Here is a 26877-nt window from a genome sequence, read left to right as displayed (position 1 = left end):
CTTAACACCATGCTGGACACACCATAAATGCCCAGTCCGTTGAAGCTGCGGTTATTAATTACCATCATTATTGTCCCTGTCTTCCTTTTCCTCATTATTTAGTTAGGCAAGGCCCAGATCTTAAAGGACCTTTCTCAAACCATCTTATGTTGTCTTTCGATGCAGTCTTAGCCACACCACGAACTAGGGGAAATTCTGATGTCTTTGAATGCTGGGTGGAAGGGTAGAGAGAATTTCATATTTCGAGAAGCGGTAACAAGCTCATTTTGATGAAATGCATTGCAACATAGCCGAGAGGTCAAGAGCCTTTTCTGATGTCTGTGCTTGTGATGGGAAAATTTGTATTGAGGAAAAGGCAATAATATTACAGTGTCACTTTTGCAAAAATCTTCTTAAGCACAGCTGTCAAAAACCTCTTTCCAGAGAAGGCCGTTTGCCCTCTGTGATCCTGAAGAATTCATCCCCACTAGATTATGAGCTTTCTGAAGACAAAAGCCAGGTTGTACTCATCTTTAGATCCACAGTGTCTGACGCCTTTCAGTTGCTCAGTGAAAATGGGTGAAAGTTAATGATGCTCCTGAATGTTCTGGTAGTTGGCATTTTACAAAGGGCAGATATTGTTAAGAAAAAGATAAGACTGATGACAGCATGCTATTTGGTTCCTTTTACATGGTTTTTATGTGCTCAGCTCTGATATTGCCCTGCTTAGATGCTTCAGTGATTTTGACTCTTTTGTGTGCCTGTACAGAGAGTTGTTTTGGAGATGATTAAAATGTTTTATGGTAGGTGGGCTTTGTGAGAGCAGCACAGCTGTGTCTGTCTTAAACAGTTTTAACCCTATTGTCCAGCGTAGTGCCTGGCCCCTACAAAGTACGTGATAAATATTTGTAATAAATTTCTATTAAAAATGTGGGTCAAATTACTCTGAAACATAATCTTAATTTAACAAATTTGACTTACTTTTCTTGGCCCGTAAGTACAAGTAGAAGATTATCTGTGGTCAGTACAAAATTTAGTTCAAGTTTGGGTGGAGAAGCTCTTAATGTTTAAAAGGTTGGCTTCTATGTAATCCCAGCACTTTGGGAGGCCGAGACGGGCGGATCACGAGGTCAGGAGATCGAGACCATCCTGGCTAACATGGTGAAACCCCGTCTCTACTAAAAAATACAAAAAACTAGCCGGGCGACATGGCGGGCGCCTGTAGTCCCAGCTGCTTGGGAGGCTGAGGCAGGAGAATGGCGTAAACCCAGGAGGCGGAGCTTGCAGTGAGCTGAGACCCGGCCACTGCACTCCAGCCTGGGCGGCAGAGCGAGACTCCGTCTCAAAAAAAAAAAAAAAAAAAAAAAAAAGGTTGGCTTCTATGTTGTATGGTGTATAGGACCCTTGCTTTCTCCCTTGTATCATTTACTGTTATTATAGGGTAAGGTCTTTGGGCTGGATGGGTAGTGTTTCAGGTGTGGACTTTAGGCCCCAACTCTGCACTGCATCTGTCTGCTCTTGCTAACACAACTGCAGTGTTGGAGGAATGTCTTAGCATCTCTAGGAAAGTGATCCTGTAATGCTTGGTCCTCATTCTCTCTTAAACGCAGCTATTTATGTTGCCACTGGCCCAAGATCATATGGTCAGCATTTACCTCTTCTTCCCAGGCATGTTAGAGAAGGGCCCCTTCAACCCAGCCAGCTTATCTTTCATCTTTTAGGTCACTGCTTAACATGTTAGCTCTCAACAAAATGCTTTCAAACCTTCTTCAAAGGCTATTTGCAAAGTATATGTTGATGGAGTTTTTTTGCCCTGTTGCTCTTCTAACTGGATGTAACAGTCTTTTTTTTTTTTTTTTTCCAGATGGAGTCTTACTCTGTCTCCCAGGCTGGAGTGCAGTGGCGTGATCTCTGCTCACTGCAGCCTCTGCCTCCCGAGTTCAAGTGATTCTCCTGCCTCAGCCTCCTGAGCAGCTGGGATTACAGGCACATGCTACCATGCCTGGCTAATTTTTGTATTTTTAGCAGATATGGGGTTTCACCATGTTGGCCAGGCTGGTCTTGAACTCCTGACCTCAGGCAATCTGCCCACCTCAGCCCCTGAAAGTGCTGGGATTACAGGCATAAGCCACCGTGCCCAGCTGGATGTAACAGTTTTCGATGCAGTTTTTTAAATTCTAGTCTGGCTAAGTTTGGGGGACCTCTGATAAGGTGTTCCCTGCCTCCTCCTCCTTCCTTCACTTTACTTCCTGTCTTTCCTTCTCCTTTTCTTTCTCTAGTCATATGTGAACGACCTTTGAATTAGTGACTTTAGGATTGTGCTTTGAAAAATAGGCATATTTTACTTCAATTTGTTTTAGTACAGGAATTGGGTCAAGAGAAGTGGATGCAATGCAATTTGTGTTCATTTCTGCACTTACCTGTGAAAATATAGAAGTATATAGATTTTTTTCCAGTATTTATTATTTTGTGGTAGAATGAAAAAAAAATAGGTGATTTGGGGAGTCCGACAAAAGTGCATAAATTAATCTGAATACCGGAAGGTTGATGCATCTCGGTGACATAGAATCAGCTTTTCCTGATTTACGGAGATGTACCAGAGTTAAAACATGGGCTATGCCAGTTTGTCATGTAAACATCTGAGAACTTTGGCATGTTTTGATTTATTTTTTTCACTACATTGTTGAGATTGGCCTATGTTCACTACCAGGGGGAATGTGAGAGGGTTTGGGGAGGTTGTTTTTGTTTTTCAAACAGAAGGGGAACAATACTTAGCAAAGGCCCCTGGGTGTGTGCCTCCAGCAAACACACACATTGGGTAAAGACCCTGATTTCTAACCTCCCATTGCCTCTCATCTCAGTTCTTTTTCCTTTTCGTTCTGGGCCCTGGGTGGTCTAGCAACTTTGTTCCTATTGTCCCAACCCTAGGTACTCCTAAGAATCTGTTTCCCTAATGTGGTAAGTAGTTTTATACAACACCATCAGCAGGTGGTGAGCTCTAAGTTATATTTCCATTGGTAGAGACTTACTTTCCTGTACCCCACTAGAATCTAAGGAAAAATCACAATAAAGGCTCATACTTCAGACATTCTGGAAGATGGGAGACCACGTAGCCTAATGGAGACAGTATAAGCTCCATCACTAGCTAGTGTATCTCAGGTAAGTTACTTAGACTCTGTAAAGTTTGATTTACTCATTTGTAGCCTGAGGATAATGCCTCTACAGAGTTGATGACATGAGTATGAGAGATAACATATGTATAGAGTTTAGTATGGAGGAAGTGCTCCATAGATGGCAACTAGGATTTTTGGTTAAATTAGGGTATAGTTTTGGGTCATGAACATTTATTGATCATAACTTATTAACACCCCTCCCTCTACCCCTGACCCCAGAGTAATTTGATCATTATAAGTGCCAGCACCTGTGGATGTCTGTAAACAAGGAATCACCATGGAAATATAAAGGACTAGATATCTTCAGCCCTGTGGTGATTCCTCTTCATGCATTTAGGCGCAGTATAGAACTCTCCATGTCTGTGGTTACATTCGCCTCTGTGTTACTCAGTGGGTGGAGGTGAGGAGTTGGAAGTCTAGGTCATTCATACTTTGAATTTATCTGTAGGTCCACTTCTTCCAGCTCAGAGTCCATCAACTCTGCCATATTCATCTGTTCTTAGCAATTATAGGAAGCAGAATTTCATACCATTTGTCTAATGAGGCCTTGATCCCAGTGGTTATCACAGATTTCCCAAAATTGAATGAAGTGCTCCTATCGTTCCCCTTCCTGAAAGAATTCCAAAGCTTCCTTCAAGGCAGTCAAGGGGATCCGTCCTTCCCTGAGAAGCATTCCTCTGTTTTGAGTCTAGAAGGCTTCATGGTGGTTTTTGGCTGTGGCAGCTTCCTGGGAGAGATACAAGGCTCACTTATAAGTGCTCAGAATAAAAATACAAAACACAGTCAGTGCTCAATAACTTTAGCTAGGATGGTGGTGGTGGTGGGTGATAAATGATTTAATCTCATTTATGCTTCATCTTCCCCTCCACCGTCCTTCCAGGATAATTAGCAACACTAATACTCTGGTTAGACGCAGTTCAGTGCTTTCTATTCAGTATGAATAAGTGAGTATTGTTTACTGCTAAACCAAGTGTGGTGTTTAGATGGTATTTTCTTTGTTGAACACATTTTTTATTTTTCCTTAAGTAAATGCCTAACCTTTTCATTCTCTTGGTTTTCTTTGAACATCTGACTAAGTCTTCCCACACACCTCCAACTGCTTTGTGAAACAAACGCCTCTTGTATAACTTTCCACATGGTCCAACCTTTTTAGATAATCTCAGCACCTCGCACTTTTGCGCCCTGAAGACATCCCTCTTGGAGACCCCTAATGACCTTCTGTTCTCATCTGCATGGAGAGGAATAAAGACATTCAAACAAGTCTCCTATTTTCAAGCCCTTCCCTACCCATAACCTGCCCATTTCCCTTGCAAAACAAAACACCTGGTACCTTGCGTCTCTAAAGTTAAGTATACAGACAGCAAGTTTAGCTTTCTCTGCCAGGTTTTTACCTTCTGTATTTATATTTTGTGTTGGGGGGGTTTCTGAAACTCCCTTGTTTCATCAGACATGGAACTCTTTGCATCTGTGTCTCGTTCTCTCATTGCTTTGAAGTGATTTTTCAGTTGGGGAAAAAAATGGGAACATCTGCATTTTGCCACTTTAACTCAGCCATCTCCTAACTTCTAGTTCCAAATTCATATTTATTTATTATTTTTTAAAGAGATAGGGTCCCACTCTGTCACCCAGGCTTAGTGCAGTAGTGCAATCCTAGGATCATAGCTCACTGCAGCCTTGATCTCCCAGGCACAAGCTCTTCTCCTGCCCCAGCTTCCTGAGGAGCTAGAACCACAGGTGTATGCTGCCATGCCTTGCTAATTTTTTAAGTTTTTATAGAGACGAGGTGATACTATGTTGATCAGGCTGGTCTTGAACTCCTAGACTCAAGGTAACCTCATGCCTTGGCTTCCTGAAGTGCTGGGATTACAGGCATGAGCCACCACATCCAACATCAAATTCCTAATGATTGACTGGATTAAAATAACTGTACCAGGCATGGAACTAAATAACACCTATATTTTCTAGACCCGTTCTATGATTTCTTTTTCCTTTTGTCCTGTTCTTTATTATTGGATACAAATGATAGCATGCTTATCTTTTGGAGGTGAGGGGGTCTTTCTCTAGTGAGAACTTTTTTCTTTCAAATGCAGATTTTATGGGAAAATCCAACTGGCCTGCACTGTGTTTTCTGTTAAATAATAAGCCCATTTCTATGAGTTAGGTGGTAAAGGTAATTTGTTTCATTTTAGTACTATAACTTAAGAAGACAAGGAGAATTTAGAGTTAATAGAGAACCACTGAGATAATTAAAAGAAATAATACCTAAAAAGAGAAGGTAAGAAAGGTAGGATTATTTATATTGGAGAATATGAGGGAGTGAGTGTCTTAATGAGAGTTAAATATATGACGGTGCAGTGTAGGGAAGATGGCAACCAGCTGCCCTTTTCAAAATGAAAGACTTCAAGAGGAAGTAAATTAAATTAGCAGTAGAGTCTGTAAATAGCATAACAGAGCATAAAAATAGCGGTAGAGTAAGTATATTTTACAAAGAAGAAATTTTAAGACAGTGAAAATTGTTACTGGAATGAGCTATGAAGAGATGGTCACCTTGAATAATTTTTATTTGATAGTGTTTAGCATCATCTACAGGTTCTAATTTAGCTCATAAATGACTAAGCACCATTGCTTTTTTTGTCTGTCCAAATCAGTTCATTTTGTCTTGAGTATCTTGAGAGTATCCGTGCACAGGTAATAGAAAGAAGTCTTCATTCTTGCCTTTTTTTTTTTTGAGACGGAGTCTCGCTTTGTTGCCCAGGCTGGAGTGCAGTAGCACAATCTCGGCTCACTGCAAGCTCCGCCTCCCGGGTTCATGCCAGTCTCCTGCCTCAGCCTCCCAAGTAGCTGGGACTACAGGCGCCTGTCACCACACCTGGCTAATTTCTTTGTATTTTTGGTAGAGATCGGGTTTCACCGTGTTAGCCAGGATGGTCTCGATCGCCTGACCTCGTGATCCGCCCACCTTGGCCGCCCAAAGTGCTGGGATTACAGGTGTGATCCACCGCGCCCAGCTCATTCTTGCCTATTTTAATGTCTATATTGGAATCTTTGTTTACTAATCTGACTTCAGAGCAGCAGTACTCTTGAGAACTAATGACTTCATAAGGCTCCAGAGTCTGTGTAAATGAGACAGTTTTCAAAAATCATATGTAATAGATAACTAGAATATTTTAATTTTTATTCTTTTTTTTTTTTTTTTTTTTTGAGTTGGAGTTTTGCTCTTGTTGCCCAGGCTGGAGTGCAGTGGTGTGATCTTGGCGCAGTGCAACCTCTGCCTCCCAGATTCAAGCGATTCTCCTGCCTCAGCCTCCCAAGTAGCTGGGATTACAGGACTACAGGCGCACGCCACCACACCCGGCTAAATTTTTTTTGCATTTTTAGTAGAGATAGGGTTTCACCATGTTGGCCAGGGTGGTCTCGAACTCCTGACCTCAGATGATCTGCCCGCCTTGGTCTCCAAAAGTGTTGGGGATTATAGGCGTGAGCCACTGCACCCGGCAATTTTTATTCTTGTTCTGCGTTTGTTTGACCCTCCAATTGCTTCTGTTTCTTTTTTTTTTTTTTTTTAGTAGAGACGGGGTTTCACCGGGTTAGCCAGGATGGTCTCGATCTCCTGACCTCGTGATCCGCCCGTCTTGGCCTCCCACAGTGCTGGGATTACAGGCTTGAGCCACAGCGCCCGGCCTTGCTTCTGTTTCAAATGTTGCATTCACGTGAAATAAAGTGAGATTGGATATAATCTTTACTCAAAAAAATCTTACTTAAAGTTCTTATTTTCTCTTTAAGCCATTATGTACCCTTGTCATCTCCTTTTCTCCTTTTTACTTGACGTGTTGTGTAGATTATCCTGAACCCTAGAACACTGTGTGGATGATTGCAAATTTTCATCCACTTCTTGTTTCTTTCTTGTCCTTGCCTCTGTGTGGGCTCTTCTCTTCCCAGCCACCCAGCATATCTGCTGCTCTGTTTTTTTTTTTTTTTTTGAGGCGGAGTCTCGCTCTGTCGCCCAGGCTGGAGTGCAGTGGCCAGATCTCAGCTCACTGCAAGCTCCGCCTCCCGGGTTTCCGCCATTCTCCTGCCTCAGCCTCCCAAGTAGCTGGGACTACAGGCGCCCGCCACCTCGCCCGGCTAGTTTTTGTATTTTTAGTAGAGACGGGGTTTCACCGTATTAGCCAGGATGGTCTCAATCTCCTGACCTCGTGATCCGCCCGTCTTGGCCTCCCAAAGTGCTGGGATTACAGGCTTGAGCCACCGCGCCCGGCCTGCTGCTCTGTTTTTATCCTTACCTATCACTTCATACAACTTGGTAGGCAGAGAGGGTATCTTTTCTTGTTCTTTGGGGAATATTGAAATCAATATTCTGTCCTGTTCAGATAATGGTTTTTGAGGAAATGATATATAAATATAAGGGAGTACAGTCATTTGATGTTTGGGCCAAGTAATGTTTCTGTAGTTAACACTTGGTAGGGGGCAACAGTATTACACTTCTCAAAACCTGTCCTTAGATCTTCTGAGGTTGAGGTGCTGTGACATGGCACTGTAGCTATTGAGAGATGGGACTGTTGATATTTTTGATGGTTGATCATACCCAGGCTGTGCCTAAGGTTCACAGTTCACCTGTTTGTTACTGACTGGGTTTTGGGAGGCTTTCTACTTCTTAGACTTCCTTCACATGAGGACATTGAGACTTTGAGGTATCCCTTTTGGGACTGATATTCTCCTTTACTAAAGCTTTTCTACCATCTTGAGGAATCATGTTTAAGGTAACCCAGTAAGAGAAAAAAGATATAACAAGAACTTGGTTCTTTTGACTCCAAGTGTGGGTCTTTTCTTTTTATTGAAGTGGTTAAGAAAACATATTGTTTCAGTCATCTTACAAGTGAAGAAATGGAAATCATAGTCATTTGTGATAGCCTCTGCATTTAACATTTTTGGGAAGCAATTTAGGAGTATGCAATAAGAGATGTCTAAAAATGTGTAGTTTTTGACTCGATAACAGTCTTGAAGAATCTATTCCAAAGAAAGAATCAGAAGTATAGGTAACTTTTTGAAAAATAGCAAAAAATTAGAACCAACCTAAGTTGTCAACAATAGCAAATGGTTACATAAATGGTGAGCCATACACTGGAATATTACGCAACAGTTTAAAATTGTTTTTGAAAAATTTTTAATAGCACGAGAAAATAATACATAGTAATCATAAATGATGAAAGATATCAAATAAGATGATACAGTCTCAGTTACACAATGAATTAAACATATACTTAATTAAAATAATGGAATAAAATATGCAAACATTTTAATATTGGTCCTCTCTGGGTGGTGACGTGGGTGATTTTTTTTCTTCTAGTTTTCTATCATTTCCAATATTCTTATAATGAATTTATAATCAGAAAATATTAAAGGTTATTAAAATATTTAGGTAAAGTAGAAAAAGACTGAGCTTTCAAACCCTAATAATTCAAAAGAATAAATTTCAGGACATAAGCTGTTTTAATAAGTCTTTTTTTTTTAGGGGGGGATAATAAAGACAGGGTCAAGTATGGTAGCTCACGCCTGTAATCCCAGCAATTTGAGAGGCCGAGGTGGTAGATCCACTGAGGTCGGGAGTTTGAGACCAGCCTGGCCAACTTGGTGAAACCCCATCTCCACTAAAAATACAAAAATTAGCCAGGCATGGTCGTGGGCGTCTATAATCCCAGCTACTTGGGAAACTGAGACAGGAGAATCACTTGAACTTGGGAGGCAGAGGTTGCAGTGAGCTGAGATCACGCCATTGCACTCCAGCCTGGGTGACAGAGCGAGACTCCATCTCAAAAAAAAAAGTTTTTGTTCTGTTGCCCCATTTGGAGGGCAGTGATGCAATAGCTCACTGTAACCTTGAGCTCCTAGGCTCAAGCAATCCTCCTGCTTCACCCTCCTAAGTAGCTGGGACTACACGCATGTACCACCACATTCAGTTAATTTTTAAATTTTTTGTAGAGATGTGGGTCTTGCTATGTTGACCAGGCTGGTCACAAACTCCTGGACTCTAGTGATCATTCCACCTCGATCTCCCAAAGTGCTGGGATTACAGGCATGAGCCACTGTGCCAGACCAAAAAATTCTAATTTTAAAAAGGAATGCTTGATCCTGTTTTTGTTTTTAAAGCAAAATGTACTATTGTGTACATTTTGTTTTTAGTTAGTGTATGATTGTACATGTTGCTGAAAGCCATGTGATAATGGGAGAGTGCTCTAAATATTATTTATTAATAAATAATTACATATTATTACTTATTTTATTATGTAAATGTTCATCTTATGGTATAACCTAATGGGGAAAGATTGAGCTTTGGAGCCAGCCTTTGCCACCTGCTAGCTCTGGAGCTTTGGCCAGGTTATGTAGCCTCAGTTTCCTTATCTGTAAAGTGGGCATGTGAAGACAAATGAGAAAATACACGTAAAAGTCTTTAGCACACTTCTTGGCACATAGTAATAATTTAAAGGCTATTGTAGCTGAAATGACCAATGAATCATGAGTGTTCTACTGAAGGAACACTTCTTCCAAATTTTCTCATATATAGTATTTAGGAGGAGCATATATGTTAGGTGATTAAGATTTTTTTCCCCCCAAATACAATGGTGATAATCCAAAGATTGTGTAAGAGAAAGTAGATGTTTCTTCTCTGTTTCTCCTCTTATCCCTCTGAGTATGGAAATACTCCATGGTTTTCTCCAAGCTCATATAAACCTAAACATATACAGGGTAACTGGTTTATTTGCTTTGGTTTTGCCTTATATATTACTCTGCAACTTTTCCTACTTAGTAACACATCATGAGCATTGTTCAGAGCTAATATAGATTGAACTAATTTTTAATAACTGCAGAATAGCCTAAATAATGTAGATATGCCAAAATGTACTTGAACTATGTATAATGGATACTCAGGTTGTTATGAGTTGCCACCCTCTACTACAGATGACATTGAATGCAGCATCCCTTATACAAAATTTTTAAGAGTCATTGCTTTTATTTCCAATGAAAGTTTCCCCAGAGTGACATTGCTGAGTTCAGAGTCAGTGCTAATTATAGTGCAAAGGGATTTGGGGTGCAAATACTGTATAAAACTTTGTTGGTTTCTGCCCTTTTATAATCTAATTGAAGAAGAAATACACATTTATTTTTCCACAGTTTCTTTGCTTATGTACAACAATTTTAGTAAATGGTGTTTATTCCCAGGGAGGTTTGAAATTCTTAGCATTCTGAAACGTGAATCAGAAGAGCAAAAGGAGTCTCTTGACTTAGGTTTACTGTGTAGTATTTGCTGTATTTATTAGAAACAAATTTGTTAGAAATTGTACATAGTTAAGTCTTGCAGTTTTTAAGAGCTAAGAGTCCCACTTGAAAACTGAAGCACCTGACTTTTGCCCTCTTGTTCCTTAATGTGCTTATACCCTACAGGGTTGCAGACAGGGGAAGAGCCATCCCCACATGCAGTATCTCGTCCCTTGAGGCCCAGGCTTGCTCAGCACTGATGCAAGCAGCTGAACAAATCTTGTTTTGAGGTCACCGATGGTAACAGGAATGATAGTATGCTAACAAATTATTTTTACAGCAGTAAAGTTACTGTGCTAGCATTAGACAGGTTCTTTTTCTTTGTAATGTCACTGAGAGCTCCTTAGTACAACATAAGTTGTTCCAAGTATCCACTTAAGTAGTGTGGGGTATGTGTGTGTTGTGTGTCTTTACAAGGCAGGGGACAGAGTGAAGAAAGAACAATTGTAATGAGTTTGTGGTGCATGCGCGTGCATGTGTGGCCATGGTATACCTTTAAGAAGCAGCACGACCATGTCTGTTTAGAAGCTTTGTTTTTCCCTATTAGTAATTAACATTTGATTACATCAGTTGGGATTATACAACTCTTTAACAGCTGACACTAGTTCATACCTGTTTTCATTCTTTCTCCCCTCTGATTCAGCTTCTTGGCTCTGGAGAAACGATTGCATTATACACTAGAATCCACTTGGTTGTACTCCTAATTCACTGGAGTGGTCACAGATCTGAAACCCACTGGGCACCCTGTCACGGTTGCCAGTCAGTGGGACCTGTAGTTGCATGTTTTGGTTTCATATTTTTTCTCCTTGTGATGAACAGCCTTAACTTTAAAAATTCTCGGCTCTGTAACTATTGGCTTGTTGGGAAAACATTTTTACAGCTGTGGTATTTAGCAGTCACTGTGTTTCCTTGGACTTCCTGCAGTATTCTGTGAAGTAGCAAGGATAAGAAAGGCAGTGATGGCAAACACATAAACAGTGCTTACCATGTGCCAGGAATTTATAGATTATTAACTTATAACCCTCCCAACAACTCTAGGTGGTGGGGACTGTTTTCATCCCCATGTTAGAAATTCAGGGAGCGAGCCAGCTTCGGACCCATGATTATGCAGTGTGTAAGTGACTTAGGCATGGAAATGACTGCTTCTGGGTGAGGCTCGCTGTTGGGGCTGGAGAAACCAGCGAATGAGGCAACATTCCCAGGGAAGCTCAGTGCTGGATGCTCAGACCCAGATGGAGAGAGCTAGCAGAGTGGCTTGGCTGCTGCTCACTATTTACATAGGAAGTGACACCCTGGACATGGGAGGGAAGTTGAGGGAGCTCACTCAGGCATGGGAGGAAGGAAACGGGGGAAAGGAAGGTGTGGAAAGCTTTCCTGAGGGAGGTCACATGGAACTGTCTCTCCTGGATAGCCCTTCTTTCTTGGCTACTTTGTCCCTGAGGGGCGCACATCTCCGGAAAAGAGCTAAGCAAGCTAAAGGTGTGTTTATCCTCAGCGAGTTTCTTTTGATTTGATGAGTGAGTCATATGTATGCTCTGGCTAGAAAACCTTTCCATTTGCTTTTGTGATTGTGTTTTTCAAATTGGTTTTTGCAGAGGTTCTATGCGATATGCTCAGATTCTCTCACTCCACAACACAGTGGTACAGTAGAATAAGCCATCTAGGTAAGAGGCTCTGGCAGGGTGCTACGGCTGGGATGGGACCCTGATTCTGCTACCATGCCTTCTGGATACACTTCCTCGGGCTGAAATTGGGTCCCAGCCTCAGGGTCCCCTCCACCATATCTGAGTAATGTCCACTGTGGGTGAGCAAAGATAAACTGCTGATGGTATGTCACAGTTGTTTTTTGTAGAATGTGGGTGCTTGCTATTGTCATTGTTACTTTTATATCATAAGGTCATAGCTGATAACCCTCTTTCTGTGTCACATCAGCATGGTTCATTGGGTAAGAAGATGGGGTGAAATGGAGCTCTGGGTTTGAACTTGATTGTCTTTAGTCACTGAGTGATTGTGGGGGAAGTTATTTCCTCTCTTTAGCCTCAGTCCTTAGTGTGTAAAATGGGGTGGTATAGTAAGAGTAGCTCTGTCTTTGTAGGGCTGTTGAGATTGTGCTCAGCAGAGTGCCCCATCAGTGTGTCTGCTTCACAAATGGCGGTGCTCATTATCACCTTCTTAGTCCTCTGACACTTGTGGGGAATTTCTCATTCTGATTTTTAGGTTTAATAAGCTCTGACATTCTAGGACATACATCATTGTGGATATAGATACTGACAGCAAAAAAAAACTGGAATTGAAGAGTTGCAGATTGCACGTCTCTCAAAGAAGGGTGGGGTGTCTTACAACAAAGCATTCCTGGCGTGACTAGACAAAGCTCATTTGAGAGTAAACCAGAGTCAGGTATTCTTCTGATGGAATTGATTATGCAAACTGGACCAGGAAGAGTCCTTTATTTTATGCCCGGTTGGTGGTTCTTTACATTCTAAAGAATTTGTCATTTTACTTACAGGAAGAATTTTTCCTACTGCCTTTTAATAATGAAGGGAAAAACTATTGCTTTCGGTTTAACTAGTGAAACCCAGGTTCTATTTTGGAAGGACAAAGGAGTTAGTTTGCAGGGAAAATTCTGACCCTTTTTTTCTTGTAATGTAAAAAAGTGAGCACTGTTATCTGTTTTACCAGGTTACTTTAAAAAGTATCACTTAATAAATTTTTTTATTTTACAAACCCCAGCTTATTATTATGGAAATTTTAGGCACATACAAAGCTGTAGAGAATGGTGAGACCCCTGACATACCTGTCTCCCACCTTCAAGGGCTGTCAACTCATAGTGGTGCCTCATCTGCACCCCCAGCCAGTTCCCAAACCCCTGTGATTTTTAAAGCAAATCCCAGACAACATTATTTTATCCATAAGTATTCAAGATGTACTTCGAATGCCTTCAGAGGAAAGTTTCGCTAAGGTCAAAAATGAAAACTTCCCTGTTCTAAGTTGCTTCCTGTGGGAAAATCATGTCTCTCTGGAAATCTCAAGACAGTAATCCTTAAAGCAGGGGGTGGAGAAATGATCTTTGAAAACAATAACTGGTGGAGCTTTTTCATACTAACTTGTCCTCCTAGAAGATTGCCTCTTGAAGCCACCCCCTTACCCCAAGAGTTCACAGAGAGTGTTAGAGATGTGCAAGATAGAGAACCACCTATCTGGTGAAGGTGCTTCCGGGTTATGGAGGCTTTTTAACCACCATGGATGAGACTTACTTAAAAATGTATTTATTTTCTTCCTTCTTAAACAGATTATGCTGGATACTATTTAATGGTTCCTATTTACTACAGGGCATTTTGGACACTGAGTTGTATGCTCTGGAGTTTGTATTTTAATAATTTTCGTGTCACCTACCTTGTTGCCATTTTTTATCCCATGTCAATGTGCTTGTCTGTAATAACAGTCCCTTGTCTCTTTGAAATCTGTTAAGGGCTAAGAAGCAAGGTCAAGGAACTTGTAAAGAACTGTACTTAAAGTTAGAGTAAATGAACTAAGGGTGTTCTTTTGTATGATGTTGGAATTAAGGATTTGGTGATATTTAACTGCTCAAAGGATGTTTTGGCTGCATTTCTTGGTTTTTGGCTGTGTTCTGCATAGATCAGGTTATTTGTAGCCACATTTCATATAGGTGAGGTATTACTGTAGTGAGTTATAACGCAGCAGGAATCTTTCTTTTCCAGTTTCACATACAGCTTTAGAAAGGCTTGAAAGGTCGTTTACATGGTTAGTGCGTAAGAAAGATGGAAAATGTGTTTTAGGACAAATTTCCATCTCACCACTGACTAAAAGTGAGTTAGGAGGGAAATAACAGAATCTTAAAATGTGCTTTTTAAAGTCTTTGTTGTTGATGTTATTTTCATTAGCAACTAAAGTTAGGGGCTTGTGTTTTAAACCTTGCAGAAAAAGCTTTACTTGGCTAAAAATAATTTGATGTATGGATATGATTTGGGTACTGTACAGCTCTAAAACTGATTGATAGAAAAAACTAATAATTTCATTTGCACTGCACAATACTAATTTCCTTTCTGCCTTCCTTTAAAGGAAAATAAGAGTAGACATTTTCAATATTCTTTCCCATCCCCTCCCACCTCATCCCTTTTTTTAGCCTTTCCTTAGGAAAATGACCTATTACTATCAAAACTGAGCTGTGCCCTATGCAGGTTTATACACAACAAAGACTAGCTGCATCAGTTTTTCCTTTCTTACACCCTCACCAAAATTACATAGGTCTGTGAAATGTCCTTGGGAGTTGTAATAATATGGAATGCTGGAGAAATTCCAAAGACTGTTGGTAAATATAGGATGTAATTGAATAGCAGTTAGCTTCTTTTGGCAAGTTCAGAACTTACCTTTAAGAAAAAAATAAAGAGTTAAGTATACATAGTATAGCATGGGGACTAAAAAGAAAGTGCGGTGACCATGTTTAGGATTTGGATTTGAACTTCTGTCTTTCATTTGCCTGTGCAGGTAATTCAATGAAACACTAAATACAGACTGTGCAGGTAATTCAATAAAGAGGAACATGCTGCATTTGGTTGATATTTGTGAAAGATCTCTCCTCTTCTTACCCATCATATTTAAAGATTTATTTGCTCTGCCAAATGACCTTTTCTAAATTGTGAAAAAGCTGTCTTTCTTTGCTTTGTGTTTTTAACTTTGAAGATTTTTTTTTAAATTAAAAATGAGAGAACAAAATACTGGAAATCCATAGTTCATAGGTAAAGATGGAAACTTACACTTCAGAGTTTAGGAAGCTGATTGACTACTCAGAAGTGAATTTTAGAAGTGACTGAAGGTTTTCTCTATGTTCTGTTGCAATGTAGCCTATTCTATGTAAAAGACCTTTAAAATGTGATGTTTACAGAGCAAATATCCCAACAAATTGCTTTCAGCAAGCATGGGCACACTGAAACACTTTTTATCATCTCAGTAGTTCCACTGTATTTGTTGCAAGGAACTTGTCTGGATGTGCAATCTCTGTCTGTGAGAATACCCCAGTATAAGACAGATCAGGGGCTAGAAAAGGAAAACTTGGGTGGTGGGAATGTTCTTTTGGAAACCCAAGTTCAGTTTTTTCCCCTGAAAAAGCATGAGTGAGTGGAATAACTTAACTCTCATCCTTTTTCTTTGTAGCTTAACCCTCTCTTAAGAACCCAAAACTCAAACCCATCTAAGGCTCCAGGTCACTGAGGTCATGCTGGAGACTCCTGCCTTGCCTTAGTGTCAAAAACCCAGTGATCTCAGGATTCATTCTTTCTTCGTAATGACTGTTAGTCTGTTCTTGCATGGCTATAAAGAAATACCTGAGACTGGGCAACTTACAAGAAAAGAGGTTGAATTGGCTCATGCTTCTGCAGGCTCTACGGGGAGCATGGTACCAGCATCTGCTCTGCTTCTGGTGAGGGCCTCTGGGAGCTTTCAACCATGGTGGAAGGTGAAGGAGGGGAGCAGGTGTTGCATATGGCAGGAGAGGAGGGGGAAAGAGAGCGAGCGGGGTCGGGGGAGGTGCCAGACTTTACAACAACTAGATCTTGGAAGAACTCAGTATCCTGAGGATAGCACCAAGCCAGAAGGGAGCCACCCCTAGGACCTGGACACCTCTGACATCGGGGAATTACAATTCAACATGAGATTTGGTGAGGACATGTATTCAAACCATATCAATGACAAACATTTATTTCACTTCCTGCCATGTATAAAGCTCCATGTTATGATTATAGAAGGCCACAAAGCTGACTCCAATACAGGTCTTTCCCTTCAGGACTCTGACTGGGGAGCTGAGACACACATGAGAGTGATCGTAGGATGAGAGGCTCTGTGATACACCAGGAGCTGTAGAGACACGGCCTCATGGATTTTATAAGACCAAAGGAATTTTGTATCAGTTTCCCCTGGGGAAAAAAAGGACAATCGCAACACTGGTTGGGATTGCTGTACACATACTATTGGCTAGAATAAGAAATCTTCTTCCCACCCAGGGTGGGCTCTTCAGAGGACATTTAGTCCGAGATTTTCTCCTTTATGCTTCAGGTGTCTGAGTCTGTGGGATAACCAGGTAGCAGTGGTTGAACTAAGAAAATGCGTGATTCAGCATTCTACTTGGTCAGTGTTTCCATGGGATTGTCATAGCTTCATGTTAAACTCTGCTTTGCTGCCCCACCCCCTACCTTGGTTTTTAACCTTTAAAAAGACTTTCTCTACAGTAGGTGGTGAAGTACTCAATTTCCTCTTTGCACAACTCCTTGGCCATGCTTTGAACAAACCTAGCATACTCTGAAACTATGAGAAGAGTAGGAAGTACACTTGCCCACACTTCCTGAGTGCTCACTAGAACGGTTTTCTCACTTCTCACAAATAGGTGGCGTAGGTATTCATTTCATAGGTGAGTAAACTGAGGCTAAAAGAGGGTAAGTACTTTGCCATTCATTCTGCCCGTCTTAAAGCCAGTAGTTGCATGAAAGTTTGTGCGTGTTCCTCTCCCTAATAGTAAACCTTGGTTCTTAGAACCCCTCGGCTCAACTTCAGTCGAATGAGGATTTTTCCCTCTCTTTAGTCTTTAGCTTTCAGTTTCCAGTGGCTTTACTGAGACAAAGACCCTGGAAGCTGAAGAGTTCAGAGAGTTTACTGCACTTTCCTTGTCATTCCACCGTGCTTTGTATTCCGAATTACTTTCATCATGGAAGGGTGAAAATCTAAGTCTTTTTTTATTTTTATTTTTTAAATAGATTTAGGGGGTTCAAGTGCAGTTTTTTTGTTTGTTTGTTTGTTTTTTGAGATGGAATTTTGCTCTTCTCACCCAGGCTGGAGTGCAGTGGCACGATCTTGGTTCACTGAAACCTCTGCCTCCCAGATTCAAGTGATTCTCCTGCCTCAGCCTCCCGAGTAGCTGGGATTACAGGCGCCTGCCACCATGTCTGGCTAATTTTTATATATTTTTTTAGTAGGAATGGGGTTTGGCCATGTCGGCCCGGTTGGTCACTCAAGTGCAGTTTTTTTTGAGATAGAGTTTCACTCTCGTTGCCCAGGCTGGAGTGCAGTGGCACAATCTCGGCTCACTGCAACTTCTGCCTCCCAGGTTCAGGTGACTCTCCTACCTCAGCCTCCTGAGTAGCTGGGATTACAGGCATCCGCCACCACACCTGGCTAATTTTTTGTATTTTTAGTAGAGACAGAGTTTTACCATGCTAGCCAGGCTGGTCCTGAACTCCTGACCTCAAGTGATCACTTGCCCGGCCTCCCAAAGTGTGGGGATTACAGGGCTGAGCCACCGTGCCCGGCCAAGTTCAGTTTTTTTTACATGACTGTATTGCATAATGGTGAAATCTGGGCTTTTAGCATAACCATCACCCCAGTAGTGTCCCAGGTTACTTTCTTTATAAGATGCTCCTAGGAAAAAGAGGGTTAGAAGCTTGTTTTGAAATTAGAAAAAAATCACAGTATTGAAAAAAATTAGGAGTCAGCATTGTTAGCTTTATGATCTGTATTTTACTTAGAGTCTTGCTCTTTTGCCCAGCTGGAGTGTGGTGGCATGATTATAGTTCACTGCAGCCTCAAATTCCTGGGCTCAAGTGATCCTCCTGCCTCATCCTTCCAAGTAGCTGAGACTGCAGGTACACAAAGCCATGTCCAGCTATTGTTTTTATTTTTATTTTGTAGGGTCAAAGTCTTGCTATTTTGCCCAGGCTGTTCTTGAAATCCTGAACTTAAGTGACCCTCCCACTTTGGTCTGCCATATATGTATAGTTTCGTTAATTTCTATGACTGGATCTCGGCAACAGTTGCAACTTAATAGTATTTATTAGATATGTTCTTAAAGAATAGGTCAATAGAACTATTAAGTAGCTTATTTCTGTTTATTTTAAAAAATAGACTTGTTTTTGGGAGCACTTTTAAGTTCACGGCAAAATTGAAGGGAAGTCTTAAAGATTTCCCATATACCCCCGCCTTTCCCTGTGCTCCCCCACTATCACCATCCCCACTTGGTTACAATTATTGAACCTAAATTGGCACATCTCTAGCACCCTAAGTCGTAGTTTCCATTAGGGCTGACTCTTTGACCTTTTATTTTTAACGGACCTTTCTCTTAAAAAAGTAGAACTTACAGTAAGTTTATAGAGCCCTCATTCTTCAAAAGAGTTATAAGAGATAACCCTTTTGAAAAAGTTTTTATTAGGAAAATCTTAAGTATCTAAACATGTGCCCTTTCTATGAGCATGTGGCATTTAGTTCCAGGTTTTATAATGTATGTGTGATCAAATGAATATGATGGGGCCCCAGAGAGCCACATGGGGAAAGTTGGAAAGGTTCCAGGAGCCCAACTATTTAACAGAAAGGAGATGCTTAAAGTGGATTTCACATTAAGTCCACTTTATAGTAGATATTTTGCTCCCTGTTCTAATGACAAGCAGAGGTATTCCTATTGGGCATAAAATATAGCAGGGAGCTGAGTTACATTTGAGGTGGAGCTCTGTGCCTGTGTGGATGGGTAAAAGATGGAATTTTAACATATGTGCTATGGCTTTTTTGAGAACTTAAAAGTAGTGCATAAATTCACAGAATATAAAAATATTGAAATGAAAAGGACTAAGAGATCTTTTTCTCTAATCCTATTATTATAGATTAGTGTCAAGCAGATTGTTTACCTGGGATAATTTAGGTATAGCCATTCCTAAAGGTAAGAGATGTCTTAAATGAGTGCCTGAAAGTTCTTTCCAGAAGCACAGCTCTGTGGCTATGCAAGTTCTGGGTGGAAATGTCATGAACTTTTAATGTAGGTAAATGATGTGTGTGTTAGAGGTGAAAAAAATGTGTTTCTAGCTCTGAGGGAGTTTAGTGTCAATGTGTGCTGATATTTTTAACATAAGCTAGATTAGTATGTTAAAATAAGCACCAAAGGCTGTGGGAATTCAGACAGAACAGACTACCTGTGATACTAAGGATCAGAGAAGTCCATAGAAAGAGGCAGCATCATTTTAATTCAGCAGTGATTAGGTGTGAGCATGTTTACTACCTGCACTAAGGGTTGCCTTCTTTTTCACTTTTGATTATGAAAACTTAGGTATATACAAAACCTAAAAGAACAGTAGAGTGAATATCTGTATACTCACAGTTAGATTCAACAACTGTTAACATTTTGTGTATTTGTTTTAACTTTGAATTTATAGATGTGCTTATGTGTGTATGGTGTATGTGTTGGTTTTCCTTTTCTTTTCTTTCTTTTTTTTTTTTTTTTGAGGTGGATTTTTTGCTCTGTTGCTCAGGCTGGAATGCAATAGTGCCGTCTCAGCTCACTGCAACCTCCGCCTCCTGAGTTCAAGTGATTCTCCTGCTTCAGCCTCCTGAGTAGCTGGGATCACAGGCACACACCACCACGACTGGCTAATTTTTGTATTTTTGGTAGAGACGGGGTTTCATCATGTTGGCCAGGCTGGTCTCAAGCTCTTAACCTCAGGTGATCCACCTGTCTTGGCCTCCCAAAGTGCTAGGATTACAGGCGTGAGCCACCACACCCAGCTGTATGTGTTGGTTTTTCAAAAAAACATTGAAAAGTAAGTTACAGGCATCATGACTTTTTTTATAAACCCTGATATATCCACTGACATCTCTTAACACAATTCTGTCTGTTCTCCTACATAATCACAATTCTATCAAAATCTGAAGAAAATTAATAAAAATACATTAATGTCATCTAATTTCTATTTTCTATTTCAAACTTTCCTAATTATCTGTATTTTTTACAGGTTTTTTTTTTTCACACCTAGATTTAATCAGGGTTCACACACTACATTTCGTTTTCATAATTCCTAAATCTCTTTTACTCTGCAGCAGCCTGTACTACCTCCCCCTCCCCATGCTCAATTTTTGTTTCATGACATTGACTTTTAAAAGGATCAGATGAGTTTTCTTATAACATTTTGTTGATACCATATCTTGCAAGTATTTTTGTCAACTGGAGATTTTAAAAGTCTTTTAGAAATCAAAATATGTATTTTCTAGGAGATATGTTACCAGATTATCTGCTAGCCATGAATATAAGGCCATTGCTCCTGATACACCATTTTCAGTAGATAATGTACTTTAAAATAATCTTTATTTACAAAAATAATATAAGACAGCTGTAAGATGCTAGAACAGTGTAGAAATATACAAGGTTAGAATTCTATTTAATATCAAGTAGCTCTGAAATAATAATTTTGCCAAACTTACATTCTTTCCTTTTTCTGTGTTTTTGTTTATCATAAAAATTACAGTCATCTATACATGTTGTTTAAAGTTTGCTTTTTATTTCACTAGTTATGCACTGCGAATGATGTCCCATAGAATATGTAGTAGAGATTGTTTTTGCTGGGAGCAGTGTGCACAAAGCCAGCCACATTCTTTCCTAGGTGTTTACAGTGAGACACACACCCAAATGTAAAGTGCCTGGCTCAGAATTAGAAATGTGGCTTGTGCCCACAGAGCAAATATTTTTCTCTGTTTGAGGCTCTCTGGTTAATGCAGGAATTGAATATTGGCCTCTTCTGTTCTGTGCTTTAATAAGTTAAGGGAAATTCATGAGTAGTAAACACCTAAGGGCTGTATATTTGAATTTTGGCTCCCCCCGCTGTTTTTCTTGAGGTTGGGGGTGGGTGGGTCATTTCATATTCTTTTCTGTACCTATCAAGAGATCAGACTGGCTTACCTTAGAGGTAAACATGATACTCTGCCAACATAAAGTGATTTAGAAATGTTAATATATTTTACCAAGCCAGAGTTTCTAGCATATGTATTTTAAGCCATCATAAAACATATACCTGTCATGTTAAGGAATGTGCCCACGGCAAGTATCAAAGACCTGCAGTAGGAGGCTGGGGAGTGTGTTTTGCTGTGTTGCAGGGTTATACCCTGACAACCTCTGTGAGGCATGAGGACCGGTAGGGAGTGGTTTATAAATATTGAAGCCATTTTATTTATTAATTTAAGAATTCCTACAAGTAGTAGCTATTCCTATTTGTACGTCCAAGTGTCTTGGGGCTCAAGGGGTAATTCTGTGTCGGCAGATGGATGAAGAGTATAAATCCTGAGTGGATCTGCCTGAATCTAGTTAACAAAACAATCAGATGAGCAAGAGATAGTCTGTTGGGCTTAATGGAGAACAGAACATTTGGACAGAAAAGCTTTCTGGACATTTCTGGCTTCTTTGAAAGACAAGTGTGATGAGCCTCCCAGCAAGATTGCTGGCTCAGGGTGGAGCAATAAGGCCACTTTTGTTGTTATTTTATTCTTGTGTTATCCATGGCAATAATGTCATCATTTTCATTTGGTGGGACATCAGGGTGTTTATAAGTCTTGTTACTATAATAGTAAGTTAAATTATCTGTGATTTGGTTACAGGACTTTTGCATCAAGATTTTGTAAAGGAACAAGATGATAGTAGGGTGGTTCCCCACATCTGTCTAAATATTTGTTGAAAAAAGGACAAAGAGTTGTGATTTTTAAGTGCTTTGAAGAATTCATATCTTTCCATTAAAAAAAAAAAAATGGAAGTAGCTGGCCAGGTGTGTTGGCACACGCTCGTAACCCCAGTACTTTGGGGGAGACCAAGGCGGGTGGATCACGTGAGTTCAGGAGTTCAAGACCAGCCTGGCCAACATGGTGAAACCCCATCTCTACTGAAAATAATAATAAAAAAAATAGTCAGGTGTGGTGGCGGGTGCCTGTAATCCCAGCTACTTGGGAAGCTGAGGCAGGAGACTCTCTTGATCCTGGGAGGCAGAGGTTGCACTGAGCCAAGATTGCACCACTGCACTCCAGCCTGGGCAACAAGGTGAGACTCTGTCTCAAAAAAAAAGAAAGAAAAAAAAAAAGAAGTAGCTGATTATATTAAATGCATATTCCCACCACTTTATCATTCATTCTAAGTAAATAATAAAGTTAAAACATAAGACATGAAAATAAAAGTAAATAATGTTAATAAAAGAGGCGGTGTTGCAAAGAGTGAGGTGGAACAAGATCAAATTTTAAATTCAGTGGGGCACTAAAGTCATTAAACCTTACTTTTTTCATCTGTAAAATAGACACCATAGGGTTGTTCATGAAGTTGGAATGAGACAATATATTTAGAAATTTAAAAAGCAAAACACCAGTGTTCAAGTTCCACTCCTAGCGGGCTTTTTTATTTGTATTTTATTTTTAATTTTTTTTTATTTGAGACAGAATCTTACTCTGTTGCCCGAGCTGGCGTGCAGTGGCATGATCATGGATCACTGCAGCCTTGGCCTCCCAGGCTCAAGAGATCCTCCCATCTCAGCCTCCCAAGTAGCTGGGACTACAGGCACACGCCATCATGCCTGGCTAATTTTTTCTTTTTTTTGTAGAGACAGGGTCTCATTGTGTTGTGCAGGCTGGTCTTGGACTCCAGGGCTTAAGTAACCCTTCTGCCTCAACCTCCCAAAATGCTGGGATTACAGGCATGAGCCACCACGCCCAGCCTCCTAGCACTTTCTTGAGTGGACAGTATTGCATAGTGAAAAAAGTATGTGAACTGAAGTTATGTAGACATTGGTTTAAATTCTGGCTTTGCCATTTACACTGTGCACCTGTGAATGAATTCTTTAATCTCTTTGAACCTTCGTTTCTTCAACTGTAAAGTAGCTTTTATCGTATCACCCTTGTAAGATAAGGCATAGGGCATGGGCTCTGCCAAGACACTTAGGAGTTCCAGAACTTGCAACTTGTCAAATCTGGATGGTGATCTGTTGGCAGGGGGTTGTGCGCTTCTGTGTGTGTGGAATATGGTACCATTGACAGGTCCCTTCTGGAGCATGACCGTGGTGTTTCTTTTGCATTTACAGCTATCTTCCAGAGGACCACACTGGGCATGGACACTCTTCTCCCTACCTGGAGGAGCACAGGTGATAGTGTAATTTTCCAGTCACGAAACTGTTAAGGCCGTCTCAGGGGCGTGTGCGCCAGGATAGGAGGGCGGCGTCCGAGGACCACATAGCCATGCCTTTTGGTCTGAAGCTCCGCCGGACACGGCGCTACAACGTCCTGAGCAAGAACTGCTTTGTTACACGGATTCGCCTGCTGGACAGCAATGTTATCGAGTGCACGCTGTCAGTGGAAAGCACAGGGCAAGAATGCCTGGAGGCTGTGGCCCAGAGGCTGGAGCTGCGAGAGGTAAGGGCCGGGGGGGGGGGGGGGGGGGGGGGTCTGTGTGCGCATGCGCGCTGGGTATGTGAAGGAGAACTCACCAAAGGGACCAGCCATCTGTTTCTTGGCATCTGTCATGTTTTTTGGCCTAAGCGACAATGTGTTTATAAGAATCCTGTTATTCTTAGCATGGCTGTGATCTTATCCGCCATTGGATGGGAAGATTCGTGCTGATGTGAACAACGCCTAGAGCTGCATGGCGTGGCAGGTTTCCTTTTATTTCAGCTGGTTTTGGGGGAGTTGAAAATGAGAGACTCTCCCTACCAAAGTCATTTTCTCTCTTTAAAACAACTGAGTGGGTAGCTGGTATTTTGGCATTCTGGCTGCACATTAAGGAGAAAAACGCCCACATACGGATGCATGCAGCTGCCTTTTTTTTTTTTTGGTTGTTTCTGTATTTTCTCTTAAAAAAAAAAAAAAAAAAAAACGCCAAATAAAGAGAAAAAGCATTTAGAGTAAGCATGACCAGTGAGGCTTTTTGTGGGATCCTGTAAAACAAGAGGTTTTGTTGCTTTTAAGATTCCTCACAGGCCGGGCACGGTGGCTCAAGCCTGTAATCCCAGCACTTTGGGAGGCCGAGACGGGCGGATCACGAGGTCAGGAGATCGAGACCATCGTGGCTAACACGGTGAAACCCCGTCTCTACTAAAAAAATACAAAAATACAAAAAACTAGCCGGGTGAGGTGGCGGGCGCCTGTAGTCCCAGCTACTCGGGAGGCTGAGGCAGGAGAATGGCGTAAACCCGAGAGGCGGAGCTTGCAGTGAGCTGAGATCCGGCCACTGCACTCCAGCCTGGGTGACAGAGCGAGACTCCGTCTCAAAAAAAAAAAAAAAAAAAAAAGATTCCTCACAGCCCTCATTGCTTTCATGCTGTCTGTGAGATGACTTTTAAGCAAAAGCAGCGCTGACCACTTAGAAAGTCGTGCTATCACTCTTTAGAAGGGACTTTCAGAGCAGTTGTTTATGACAGCCAAGCCCTTCTTTTTTCAGTCGTACAGACATTCAGGACAAGAGACTTTTGTGAGCAATCCACACTTCAGCATCTGTGTCTTGAGAGTTGTCTGACATATTGATCACTGGGGAAGGTGGTCTGGTTGAGTGGTTGCCAGTACTGAATGACTGCAAGCTCCTGAGGCTCAGACCTTCCTGAGGGCAAGAGAAAGCTGTATGTCATTGTCCTAGGTCCCTGGGCTCTTGGAGAGTCCTGGTGACAGCATTGCCCAGGACCTCGATGACAGAAGAGGGGTGGCAATCACTGTTGGAAGTGATTGCATGTGACCTCTCTCCACCTGCTTACAAAGGAGTTGGGGCCCAGGAGGATCTTCCTCTCCCCTTTCCTGCTCTGAAAGTGCCTTCTAAAGACATCTTCCACAGGCTAGCTGTTTTTCTCTGGGAATCTGTTTCACCTGAAATGCATCTGTCTCCTGATGTTCTTTGTGTTTATACTTTGGTTTCAGTGATCAGGTATTCCTTTTAGGTATATTTTTCTGTGCAGGAGACTGTCTTGGACAACGGATATATGTATTAGTAGCTTGGTAATTGCCACAGTAGAATAAATGTGTGAAATGTTCTTATCTTGTTGATTGGTAGCTGGCTCTCTTTTTCTCGTTGGTAACACATTAGGGTACACACATTTAAACACATTTGTATATGTGCATGGGCATAAAGGAAAAACTTAAATACTGGTTGGGGAAGAGACTTGTCTAAGTTGTTATAGAAAATTAGTATTTTTACTTTTAAGTACTTTCAGTCACTCAAATTAGAGCAACTAATTATTCCTCATATGCGTCGGGGGACAGTGTAGCATGTGGTTAAGTAGTTACAAGTATAGGCATTGGAATCTTGGTCTTGGATTCAGCTTACTCTTCTGTCATTTGTTAGCTGTGTGACAATGGAACAGTTACCAAATCTTTTGAGGCATAAGTTTCCTACGTAAAAAATGGGAATAATAATGCTTACTTCATAGGGCTGTTGTAAATATTAAAAGAGTTCCTGTATGGAAAATGTATAGTGCTGCGTTTAATAATTTATAATTGTTCAAATTTTAGAGTCTTAATAAGCAACTTAAAAAAAAAATATTTTTTGTTAAAGAAAATATTGAACATCTTGTGCCAGACACTTTTTTAGAACTTGGTGAAATGAAGATAAATAAGGTACAATTTTACCTTCAAGACATGCGTACAACAGTAGGGGAGTCCAGCCTTTAAATAAACAGTGAATATTGAATGTGGTCTGAGCTAAAATAGAATGCAGGGGTAGGCCCAAAAGGCGATGGTTGTCCTTAGTGTTGTGCAGTGCGCAATCCAGCCCACTGAACACTGCAGTCTTGCTGGTGAGAGAGAAAGAGTTGATGGAAGATGAACAAAGCCTTCACTCTGAACCAAGACTTGAAGGATATGTTTGAGTCCGGCAGGTAGAAAAGAAGGCCATATCGTCTTTAGTGTGAGGAACTGGATTATCAAAGATTCAAGGATGTGAAAGAGCAGCCAACATTTTGGGGGCTGAGAAGGCATCACTCCGAATCACCAGGTCAAGCTAGAGTTTATAACGAATGATGTGTGGAGATGTGTATGGTAATAATGGCTTTCAACAGACTATTGTTTTTCTCAGTGAGAAGGCAAAAGTCAACCCTGGGTCATCCTACAACTACCTTATCGCAAAGAATAAAGCAGTGCAGTGCCAAGTGTGTGCGTAGTGTGATTGACATTCCGTTGCTGAGCTGGGGTTTGCATTTAATACCAACTTTATTTTGACACGCCCTAATGGGTGCATCCGCATTTGACCAAATCACTTTCTTTTTGAATTTTGTGCTTTCCTTCCATGACAGACAACATTGAAGTTGTGCCCTTTTGTGAATCAATCCTCTAGATACTTCTGAATTAAAGGATCAGATAGAGTAATCTGATACTTTTCTTCCTTTGCACAAACACATCTTAAAGAAGAATGCATCCTCCACCCAAAAGCAGAAGTAAGAGGAGGTGAACACAGGATCTGATCCTCATACCTTGGATTTCTATTTGGGTCATTTTTCAAATAGAGCCAATGCTGCTTTAGAGGAGAAGATGATAACCAATCTAAGATATAAGAAAAAGTTTAGTCTTTTTTGGGAGGGGTGTTGGGGCCTAACTCTATTGCACAAGATGGAGTGCAGTGGCATGATCATGGCTCAGTCAGCCT

At 40.9% G+C, this 26877-nt stretch overlaps 1 protein-coding gene across 1 annotated transcript in view; it reads left to right on the top strand.

The window, feature by feature from the left end:
- The window catches only part of PTPN14 (protein tyrosine phosphatase non-receptor type 14), a 207578-nt gene that overhangs the window by 65627 nt on the left and 115074 nt on the right, over window positions 1–26877 (top strand). The window contains exon 2 of the mRNA XM_033200155.1: window positions 23339–23666. Coding sequence (XP_033056046.1) covers window positions 23493–23666 — 174 coding nt within the window. The 5' untranslated portion in view covers window positions 23339–23492. The remainder of the gene's footprint in view (window positions 1–23338; window positions 23667–26877) is intronic.

This window comes from Trachypithecus francoisi, unplaced genomic scaffold, assembly GCF_009764315.1.
Source record: "Trachypithecus francoisi isolate TF-2019V2 unplaced genomic scaffold, Tfra_2.0 Lachesis_group5, whole genome shotgun sequence".
NCBI classification, from domain to species: domain Eukaryota; kingdom Metazoa; phylum Chordata; class Mammalia; order Primates; family Cercopithecidae; genus Trachypithecus; species Trachypithecus francoisi.
The sequence above is the reverse complement of the archived record's forward strand: the minus strand, read 5'-3'. Positions and strand labels throughout refer to the sequence as shown.